This window comes from Crotalus tigris, unplaced genomic scaffold, assembly GCF_016545835.1.
Source record: "Crotalus tigris isolate CLP2741 ecotype Arizona unplaced genomic scaffold, ASM1654583v1 scf7180000017861.769447, whole genome shotgun sequence".
Lineage (NCBI taxonomy): Eukaryota > Metazoa > Chordata > Lepidosauria > Squamata > Viperidae > Crotalus > Crotalus tigris.
Window position 1 is genome coordinate 147477 of NW_024096682.1, and position 12054 is coordinate 159530.

At 37.3% G+C, this 12054-nt stretch overlaps 1 protein-coding gene across 2 annotated transcripts in view; it reads right to left on the reverse strand.

Annotated features, from left to right (window-relative positions):
* Positions 1 to 1504: 1504 nt before the first annotated feature.
* PKIB (cAMP-dependent protein kinase inhibitor beta) overlaps positions 1505 to 12054 on the reverse strand; it is a 38166-nt gene continuing 27616 nt past the window's right edge. For both annotated transcript variants that reach the window (XM_039343541.1, XM_039343542.1), the window contains exons 2-3: positions 3818 to 3995; positions 1505 to 3130 (exon numbers count right to left, since the gene is read on the reverse strand). In XM_039343541.1, the coding sequence (XP_039199475.1) occupies positions 3051 to 3130; positions 3818 to 3965 (228 nt within the window). In that variant the 5' untranslated portion in view covers positions 3966 to 3995 and the 3' untranslated portion in view covers positions 1505 to 3050. The remainder of the gene's footprint in view (positions 3131 to 3817; positions 3996 to 12054) is intronic.

Below are 12054 nucleotides of genomic sequence, written 5' to 3' on the forward strand. Positions count from 1 at the left end.
TTAATTCAAATGGGTGCAGAGTGCCACCTATTGATTACAGAGAAAATGTTCAACCATATCATTGTTTGTTGTGCCTTATGCTTAGGTTCAGACTGAAATCTGAAAGTTAACAGGACTCAAAATGTTACATGATTAATTTGGTATCCAATAATATTAACATTTTTAGAAAATAAATAGAAAAAATAGCTGGTATTTGAGGAGATAAAATGTAGAAGATTCATTCCTTTGGAAGAAATGTGGCGTTTTGTGCAGAGATCTTAAAAAGGTATCAGAATAGCACAAGGCACACTGTCTTAGTCAACAAAGACAAATCTTAATACTAATACTAGAATTAGCAATGAGTACATTTGGTAGAAGACAGGCTTAAGATACAGAAGGATCTGGACAGACTTGAACACTGGGCACTAACTAACAAAATGAAATTCAATGGTGAAAAAAGCAAGGTTCTACATTTAGGCAAGAAAAACCAAATGCACAAGTACAGCATAGGTGGCACCATGCTCAATAGTAGTAACTGTGAGAGGGACCTCGGAGTCCGAGTAGACAATCACTTAAATATGAGCCAGCAGTGTGCTGCAGCTGCCAAAAAGGCCAACACAGTGCTAGGCTGCATTAACAGAGGGATAGAATCAAGATCACGTGAAGTATTAATACCACTCTTCAATGCCTTGGTAAGGCCACAATTGGAATACTGCATCCAGTTTTGGTCAACACGATGTAAAAAAGATGTTGAGACTCTAGAAAGAGTACAGAGAAGAGCAACAAAGATGATTAGGGGACTGGAGGCTAAAACATATAAGGAACGATTGCTAGAATTGGGTATGTCTAGTTTAATGAAGAGAAGGACAAGGGGGGACATGATAGCAGTATTCCAATATCTCAGGGGCTGCCATAAAGAAGAGGGAATTAAGCTATTTTCCAAAGCACTGAAGGCAGGACAAGAAGCAACGGGTGGAAACTAATCAAGGAGAGAAGAAACCTAGAACTAAGGAGAAACTTCTTGACAGTGAGAACAATTAATCAGTGGAACAGCCTGCCTCCAGAAGCAGTAAATGCTCCAACACTGGAAGTTTTTAAGAAGAGACTGGACAGCCATTTGTCTGAAATGGTGTAGGGTTTCCTGCCCAAGCAGGGGGTTGGACTAGATGACCTCCAAGGTCCCTTCCAACTTTACTACTATTATTATTATTATTACAAAGAGTCATATGACCATAAGTTACAATTGTGGTTCTCTGAGGCAAGGTAACCAATAGTTATTAATGTACTTCAACCCAAAATATATTGTTTGGAGTCCAAACTAATTATATTGAAAGAGAATGCACATGAATATAATCAGAATTTACATCAAGCATGAGAAATTGAAATTCATTTTAAAATAATGATTCTGTCCCCAGTTCAACCTCAGTGATTATGCTCTAATCTGGGCTTATTTGATTTTTCCTTGAGTAAAAACCTATACAGTTGGGTCATGGAATTCTTGTGCAAATAATATACACATACTATATTTTAAACAATACAATCTTTATTATAAAATATGGATCAATCCTTTGGAATAGATAAAATATATCAGGAAGAAAATGCTTTAATAATCATTACTTTAACAGAATCAGTTATACACCAATAAGCCAACACCCTAACTGAAGCAAAAACTTTTATGTTCTTAGAGCTTGTGAAGGTATGACTGATAGAACACATTATTCTAATGTAAGGATAATCTATTTCATTCCTCATGTTGAAATGAAATTTAAAAACAATTGCAGATGTCAGGGATTTGTTTTAAAAACTAATAAACAGAATTTTGAGTTTATAGAAAAGACAGTTTTGAGAAAGCAAAATATCAAATGCACTCAAAAGAACTTCAAAATCTTAGTTGATCTTGGTTCATCTTGACATTTTGAAGGAGCAAAAAAAAAGGCATTTTTGTATGTCTTGAACTTCTGTACATTTCTCAGTCGAGTTCAGATTTGAAAAAGGTTTTGTGGGGCTAATCTCCAGATGCATTTTCTTTTTCTTTTTTAAAAAAATCAAGCTTCGTGCTGTGTCAAAAATAGTCTGGGTCTTGGCTTCTGGGAAAATTAAACTTTGGTATCCAGGGTGACAGAGAAATGTTACTTTAAAGTCTGCAGAGCAGAGGCTTTCCAGATTACTGTGCAAAACTAGAGCAGATGTTACAATGGGAACTGAGATGGATTTTGGGGGGAGGGGTTAGCAGGAGGTTTGTCCTATTTCAAAAATGTCCCATATTCCTCTAGTTACATTTTCAGTATCCACTATCTGTTCCTATGTGGAATTATATGTGACTCCTATATGGTATATGATTGTTTGATAAATAAGGATGCCTATCTTCTGGTAGAAAACAGCAATTTATCTGTTATTTATTTATCTGTTATAGTTTAGAACTAGATGCTCTTTTTACTACATTGTTGAAGTTAGGGCATTTCTCATGAGTTCCTTAATAACAAAGAGCACTAACAAATTCTCCCACTATTTAGCAACGTCCTACATTTTTTTAAACATTTGTTGTATAGTTTATTCAGAACTGTACTCATCTAAATTCACTGACTTTTGTATGGTGAATCTTACATACATAAAGTTGTTATATTCTGGGCCTCGAATTACTGATTTTGATATGTGCTTTTGTGTGCTATTCTATGTATAAAATGTGTGTATGTGTGCACGCGCATGATATGTACACATATATATACTAAGCTCACACCAAATCTAATATCTACATTTTATATTTATTATCAGAAAAGACCCCAAGTTATTAATCATGTTTGTTGTTGTATTTGGTTCTTTGCAACAATCAGCTGATTACATTGGACTTCATTTGTTCAATAACTGAAAACAATTCTCATTTTTTTTCTGCAGATACTGGCTATGATTTGTAAATAAATAAATTGCTTCTTGATGAATTTGAAAAAATAACTAATTTTTCAATAGTGCCATATTCATATTAGCCAGCTACAAACATTATATATTTCAGAATCTTGGACATTCTGCCAGTGAAGTTCGTTGGGTAATCACCAAAACCAAGCATTTTATAAACATTAGGAATTCATTGTTTTTTCTTCCATCTCTTGGTTTTTCTTAATAGCATCAGAAGATGAAGCTTCTCCTCCTTCTGCTCCTTTAATTAAAGAGATGTGAACATGAGAAAAAATATTAGCTTTACAAAGAAAGAGTCAAAACATCTGGAGCTTGGAAGAGCTTTTCACAATATTTGCTCACTGTAATATTAGATGCCCAGAGTTTTACACCAAATTTAAAGAACATGTGCAGCTCATGAAAAAAAATATATGGCAGATATATATTATGTAACAGCTGTAAAGTGGTGTGCTACCTGTTATTGTGGTGAAATTACAAACAAGGCAGCTTCTGGGCCTATGAAGTTGGAAATATCCTTAGAAAATTACTTAGTAATGTGATAACTTAAGGAAGAACATTTCTTAAAGTTATTCAACAGAGAAAGGTACCCTTTGATGGTCTCAAAAGTGCTTTTTCAGGAGGCAACTGGACTTTCTGGTTTTTCTTTAAAGATGTTTCACTTCTCATCCAAGAAGCATCTTCAGCTCTGACTGGATGGTGGGGATGGAAGGATTTATATTCCTTGCAGACAGCCGGTCATTCCATCTGCAAGGAATATAAATCCTTCCATTCCCCACCATCCAGTCAGAGCTGAAGAAGCTTCTTGCATGAGAAGCAAAATGTCTTCAAAGAAAAACAAGGAAGCCCAGTTGCTTCCTGAAAAAGCACCTTTGGGACAACCATGACCTCAATGGCTGAGAATCTCCATAGATATGTAGCTTTTGATTACCTTCTGACATCGAGAGTCCTGCTAATTTGTGTGGCAGTTCGGATGTTCCAGTTCCCGCAGAAGAACCCAGAATGTCTGGTAAGGCATTTCGGCGTCCTGCCCGTCCTGATGCAGCAAAATCTGTGACAACAGGCTCAACATCAGTCATCTCTGATGTCTTTCCTCATAGCAACATCTCCTGAAAAACACCAAGAGTCTCAGCTTCAATATTCTGGTGGCCAAATGCAAACCAATCTTGAGAAGAAAGTAGCTTCTCTTTTGAAAATCAAAATATACTTTTCCTTGGTAGAAGGACAGGTCTCAACCCATCAGTGCTGAAACTTTATTCCAAGAGTCTATTTCCTGTTTTTTCCCCTCCATCTTCTCTTTCTATTTACAGTATTTTTAACAGCATTCATGAATAGAACCAAGAGAAATATCCAGTGACTTCCTGTAACTCTACATATTTGAGGGAACTGTTTCTTTCTTTCTCTTTTTTACATTGTTTGCCAGTCAAGAAAGAGAATGCTATTCAGAGGAACTTTTTTAAAACTTAAAAACAAGCCCTTCCTAGAATTTGAAGGTACTGCAGAAAGCTTTGTTTCAAAGCAATATCAAGAGGCAAAATTATCACGAACAGCAGGTACAACAGGGTCACAGATTTTATAATATAGTTGACTAATCTATGATAAAATATTTTTACTATCAGATAATCTTTTTTTGCTAACTAGGAAGCACCTTTCAACAGTTTCGTTAGACAGGAAGAGAGATAAGTTAGTCTATGTCAGCCAAAATTCATAAAACTGGGAGCACATCTGATTAACACATTTTTACTAAAAGGCATAATCTTTCACAAGTTACAGTTTATTTCATCAGATGCATGGAGTAGCTAAACTAACATAGGATTGAAATTGGGATGAGGCCAAGGTGGGGAGAAAGAGAAGTTAGTTCTACGGATAATTATATGCAAGGTAGATTACAATATCTTATTAACAATTGCAGTAAGTTAATATCTTATTGTGTTTGTTGATACTCTTTGGAGATTTTTCTTAATTGCAAATTTCAGCAATCAGTTGTATCAGATGCTTTCTTTTTCCCCAAATGATCACTTTGAGATATGCAAAACAATATCCTGGGAGGTCGAACTGCTCTTGTATTATTTTATGCTTGCTTTGAACTCTGCTGTCTAACTTGTGTCCATTAATTCTTTTGCCCAAAGTTTGTCCCGTTTATCCAATATAAAACCCGGAAGGTCACTGGTGGGCCTTCCAGAAGCCTTCTAATCTTGTCAGGAAGACAGGAAGAAGGCAAGAGGGCTATTTTTTAGCTAAAGCATGAATGGATGGAATAGTAAAGGATGGAATTCCCTATCATTTGTAGAGTTTAGACACTGGGCGAGAGAGGAATGCTTCCTCCAGGAATTTTAGAGATAAATTGAAATACATGTTATACAATGCTGTAGTTTCTAGAAATTCATCTCTTAAAATAAGTATTTCATACAGAAACCAGTTCACTTTCCAAGGGGGATCCTATCTTTAACTTTCCAATGTTCAGGAGGAGAAGGAACTGATTGATGGGGTGGTGTATCTAGAGAGAGAAAGACTTGAAAGGGTATTTGAAATATCAGGAACATTTTCACTCCATTTATTCTAATTGTAATTGGTGCTTGTTTTCAACCCTCTGTTCATGTATGGTAATTTATCATTAGCTATGCTAGCTGTCAATGCTGCTAACATTGGACGTTCCCGCTCTGACAACTGATGAAAATGCAGCCATTTTCTCTATTCCTTTAACATGCTTTTTCTTATTTAGAAATTAGGTGCAGCAGAGGGGAGGGGGTTAGAATGTAAGCTGAGCTAGCCATAATAACAACACTGCTGTGGGAACCCAAGGACAAGCTGATAACGTTTTTGGCGGGCTATGGAGCTGAGGAAAAAGCCCCCCCCTTTAAGCAAATTGGAATGTGATTTATAATAGTTTATTGGGGGTGGGAGTTGTACCTTTGTTACTTTAATTGGGGAATGTGATTTATAATAGTTTATTGGGGGTGGGAGTTGTACTTTATTACTTTGTATCTGGGGGAAGGGAATTTAGTTTTTGGGTTCAACTATTTAATGTCGATACTTTGTATCACAAATAAATGTACTTTAAGGAAGAATTTTGCCTCAAAGTTTTTTGATGGGTTTCGGAACCATGACACTGGCATTAAAATACTATCTTCTTCCTTATTCTACAGTGTTGTATAACAACCTCAAAATATATACAGGGTTACCCTTCAGTACCCACATTATGTGGATAGCCAATTCTAATGATTAATAATGGATATAATCAAAATGGTACTTATTAGATGCCTTAGGCTAATGTAATCCTGACTGGTCTCATCAACCTCCATTCTTCTTTTGTTTCTCCAAAGAGGTGGACAAAGCTGTCCATATAACATCCTGAAGGAAATATATTCACGGATGTGTTCATAAACTATATATTCACGGATGTGTTCATACAGTTGTTGTCAGGTTACAAGCTTAACTTGAGGACAACTTGTTATTTTTCAAATGTCTACTACCAGTTGGATCAGGAGATGCTGCAGTGTTACTGATCCATTGGATCTGTACAAATATAGTAGAATGTGTACTCCTGAAGTATGGCAGATTGTTTTTGTTTTTTTTATCAAGTAGTAGGAATAGTTCTCTGTCTACCCTCATCAATCCTTCTCTGCTGTGCTCCGAGAGAAAATTATGTTGCACAAAATTCCAAGAACAGTAATGGAAGTATAAACTACCTTGTGCTACAACTCAAACTCCCATCTCCTTGATTTATTTGCATGTTCAAAAGTTCTTTGTTTTGTATAGTTCATCTTTATTTCCATCTCTCTCACTGTTAACATATTCCTTGGTAGGCAGAGATGTGTTAGGCCTTGGTGACTTTAACATGGGTGGACATCAACTCCCAGAATTCCCCAGCCAGCTTTGTTGAAGTCCACCCATCTTAAAGTCGCCAAGGTTGACAAACACTGGCCTAAATGATATAGAAAACAAAACAGAATGAGAAAGTGAAAGAAAGAGTTAGAGTTAGATTCGGAAACAGAATTGGTTAAAGATTGTATGATTAAATGGGCTCAGAATATACAGGAGCCGATCTCATTGGATTTATGGGAGATAATTTGGATAAGAAATGTTAAATTTACACAAGCTCAAAATTTGAGAGAAAATTTTTATAAAATGTTTTATAGATGGCATTTAGATCCTAAAAAATTATCTTGTATGTATTCCAACATACAGCCCAAATGTTGGAGATGTGGCAATAATGATGCGACATACTTTCATATTTGGTGGAATTGTAAAAAAGTAAAGGCTTTTTGGATTATGATTTGGTGGAACATTCAAAAGATTTTTAGAAAAAGATAAAGTTTACTCCTCAACTATTTTTACTTGGTATTTTTGTTGACTTAAATGAAAAAGAAACTACTTTGATGTTGAATTTATTAACTGCAGCAAGGTTACTAGTAGGTTTATATTGGAAGAAAGATTCTTTGCCTACTTTAGAAGAATGGATATTTAAAGTATCTAGTTTTGCAGAAATGGCAAAAATTTCTGCTTATTTAAAGGATCATACACAAGAAAGATATATTACTGTATGGGGAAGGTGGATAGATTATATTTAGAAAAAGTATGGAATTAAAAAGTTTTATTTATTTTATGAATGAATATCAAATATTATAGAGAATTGTTTTATAGGTTATGGAGTTAAAGGTTAATTATGATATTTTTTTTCTTTCTCTCTTTTTTTTTCTTTTTTCTTAATTATTATAATTTTCTTTTTTTTTTAACCCTGTATTCTGCTCTGGGAAGTGAAGGGAGGGGGGGTGGGGGTGGGAGGGAGGGTAAGGGGGGGTTCTCTATTTTAAAATTTTATTGTATTTTTATAAATGATTGTATGTTTTAAAAAATAAAAATTTTCAATACAAAAAAAGAGAAAGTGAAAGAAATTATTCTCTGTTGCCAACATATTTTTGTTTGAAAACTCTTAACTTGGTATTGGATTTGAATACCAAGATGTGCCCTTTCCAAAGATAATTCAAATCCTTCTCTGCACAGCCTCTTTGCTGGCTAGACTGAACATTTTTCAAGTCATGCTTTCACCATTCTTCTCTTTTAGTGTCACTCAGGATGTTTCTTTTTCATACATTCAAGTATAAATAGAGATATCAGCAAATTTGTAAGCAACTGAAACTTTACATTCCTCAAATGTTGATACCTCACAAATATGCTTTCCTCAGAAATGAATAGTTTTGCAAATAATCACACCTGCACAGTTACTCACTCAGCATTCCATTCCTCTTGTGAACCAGCACATTTAGAATGTCTAACCTGCTGTAGATTGATAGGTAATAAATCATTTCTATTCCCAATACCCAGTTGGTGACACTGCACTAGTCCTGATGCAATTAAACATTTGAGACCTTGTACCAAGGCACCTTGGACATAAATATTACCATCTGCTTCATATCAGTAGAACAATGTATTATGCCTACAAGGTCATCTTTACAAAAGTCTATGCAGCAAAATGTTGCTGGAGACCCAATAATATGGCAACCTCAACTCTAAGTCAGAGCAATCATACACACTATATGGGTGAATTTGTCTATCCCTCCATATTCCCCTTCCTTCCTTCCTTCCTTCCTTCCTTCCTTCCTTCCTTCCTTCCTTCCTTCCTTCCTTCCTTCCTTCCTTCCTTCCTTCCCTAAGGGCAGAGTGAGGGGAAGATATCTGCAATGAGGGAGGGAGGCAAGCAGCTGGGGATTTGTCACCCGTGAGGAATGAAGAAAGGCACCATCGCCTGGACGTGGCCAGCAAATGGCCTTCTCCCACTTCACATACCTGGCTCTGTGGGAGGGGATGCTGCGAACAGTGTGAGAGTCCACATTACCTGCACGAAGCCACCCAACCCCCACTCTTCCCAGTTTCAGCAGGCAGCAGTGTGCTCCCCTCACAGCGTGGAAAGCCAGCCTCTCTGCACTGTGAGGGAAGCGTACCACTGCCTGCCAAAACCGGGTGGGCTGGGGGTTGGGCAGTGTCATGCAGGTGATGTGGACTCTCATGCCGCTTGCAGCATCCCCTCCCCCAGAGCCAGATAGGTGAAATGGGAGAGGGCTATTTGCTAGTCACTTCCAGGCAATGGTGCCTTTCTTCATTCCTTATGAAGGTGACAAATCCCCAGTGCATGCCCAGGGGACAGGCCCGAAGCGGCAGGGGCCGATTCCTTGCTGTTTCCAGGATGTCTCCATGGGCCACACGAAACCAACTCGCAGGCTGGATGTGGCCCGCGGGCCTTGTGTTTGACATGTCTGGTCTAGAGGGAAATGGAATGTTCTGACACATTTTGAACATCCTTAATATAAATCTGTCAGAACCACACTCGCCCCAAAAAGGCAAGTCAATTGAGGTAGGGTTATAGCTGTTAAAACAATAGAGTTGACTGTAAAATAAAATACTCCATTTACAAAAGTGGATCTGCATTTGCATGTAACTATCATTCTGTCCTATGAACTCAAACCATCTCACACAGAAACACACAAATATATAGACTTGCATGCAAAACTCCCTTTCTTTTTCTAGCAGAAACTGTACAACAGAAAAAAGGGGAGGACAAAGATGAGGGATGGGTTAAGAAGAATATATAGCTGGACTGAAGGAAAAATTGATCTGGGAAGGAAAAACTGATTGGAGAAGAGGTAAGAGAAAGGGATAGCTGAGAGAGAAGAGAGGGAAGCCAATGTTTAGGAAGTACAGAAAGGGCTACATTCACCATGTAACCACTCCTTATCAAGTTAAAGTAATCTTTGAGCTAATTTTCAAAGGCACTGATGCATTTAAGCAGTGAGGTATGCAAACTTTATACCATTCCTTTGCTTTCAACAACCTCTGTTCTTATTGATAAATGTAAGAAAATTGCCCAGTTCCAGTAAATTCCTTGAATATACCATATACAAACATCAGCTTGAATTACATGGTGTTAAGACGGAGCCTTAAACAACTGCCAAAAAATTATTCTGCTTCCTGTGTCATATATCAAGAGGATATATGTATAAAAGTGAATTGTGTCTGTAGTACGTATGTAAAACATACTACCACTTTTTTTTCTACATTTGATGCTAATACTGGGCATCAAGATGGTTAATTGCCCAAAGATTGGAATTAAACCAGGAATAACTTCCCAGATAATCTTGTTTTCACCTCGCTTCAGGGTTGGTTTTGGTGAAGATAATGTCAGAGAGTAGATCAGTGGCTCATAAACTGAGGGTTATTGCACCCTAAAATGATTCTGTTTTCTCTAAGGCGCATGACCCATATATCAAGAGGAAGCCCTCATTATGTGTGTAAGTAAACAGTAATTTGGAGTAATTTGGGATAATGGAGTAATATGTCATTGCTTGTTTGTGAGTTGAGGATCCATTTGGGACTGCAGTGACTTAAGACATTTGTGTAAAACAGTTGTCTCTCTGTGTTTGTGTCTCTGTGTTTGTTTGTGTAAGGATATTATTCAAAACAACGAAAAAGTGGTATTCTCCAAACTATTCTCCAAAGCACCTGAAGGCAGGACAAGAAGCAATGGATGGAAACTAATCAAGGAGAGAAACAACCTAGGAAAGATTTCCTGACAGTTAGAACAATTAATCGGTAGAATGAGTTGCCTCCAAAAGTTGTGGATTCTCCAACACAGGAGATTTTTAAGAGATTGGACAACCATGTCTGAAATGGTATAAGGTTTCCTGCTTGAGCAGGGGATTGGACTAGTAGACCTTCCAACTCTGTTATTCTCTTATTTAAGAATCATTGGAGTAGAACCATAGGTACCATCTTGCATTCTCTGAAGCCCATAGAGCAGAGGTCCTCAACCTTTTGGGTACCAGAGACTGGTTCTGTGGAGAGCGTTTTTTTCGTGGACCAGAGGGTGCATGGTTTTGTGTGCAGCCTGCATCTCACAGATGAGGCTTTGCTTATTTGTGTGGACTGGTTGCTGGCATGCCGTGGCCCGGTACTGGTCCACGGAGCGAGGATTGGGGACCCCTGCCACACTGAAGGTTAATTGGTTGGTGCATTAGTAGTATAATAACTTGCTGATGGAAGTTATTCATCAGTGGAATGAGAGGTCATATTTGTTATCCCTCCTTCCCATTGCATTGTAGCCTCTCCACTGTAGCATCTCCCTCTGCTTTGGAGAATTGGGAAATTGGTGTAAGTCATGAGGTGTAAGGAAATCTAAGGAGATCATTCAGGTGTCTTCACACAAACTTGCTTCTTCAGTACATTATTTCTTATTGCTTATGATTAACATCCTTTCTATTTCATAAAGGATTCTGTTCTTTTCATAGTTACTCCAATTTGGTATTTAACAAATGCATGTGCCATTAACAGTATTTAACTATCTTTTGTATTTTTTGTTCTAAGCACAATTCTACTAAAACTGGGAATAATGATTGTAAAAATTACAACTCAGATAATGGCTACCATTATAAAACACTTATAAAATAATTTGACTTTCACAGATCTTTCTTTGCTTTTATTTGGCTTACATACACATTCCCTACATCTCACAAAACCCTGGAAAATTTGAGGGTTGCATGGTAGCAGGATCATATATTGGGGAGTAAAAAATCATACTGCTGGCAAATGCTTTTTCATTGGTATAGATACCATATTTTCCGGTGTATAAGATGACTTTCTAAAGCATGGAAATCAGCGCTGAAGTTGGGGGTCGTCTTATACGCCGAGTCGTCTTATACGCTGGAAATTACGGTAGTTTCTGGTGTATAAGATGACTTTCTAGGCATGGAAATCGGCGCCGAAGTCAGGGGTCATCTTATACGTTGAGTCGCCTTATACGCCGGAAAATACGGTAACATAGAATGCAGTTAAAAAACAACCACGGCACAACTTTTATTATTAACAACATGTACTACCTATGGTATTTACAACTTCTACATTCCATCAAGTTAAATGGCCTCAATGTGCTCTTTTTATATCTACTTATCTATCTACCTATCTACCTTCCTAACTACCGGAATAAGGAACAATAGTTCCACATGAAAACTGCAGCATCAAAGTAATGATTGGGGGAGGGGAGATACAGTGTAGTATCAGACAGAAAACTTGGGAAGAGAGTGTGAAGGCATCCAGGGGTGCAAACATCTGGGAAAGCAAAGGAAAAGAATGAGATTAGTGAGGAGGGAAGGAATTCCCAGAAATAAAAGGTAGATA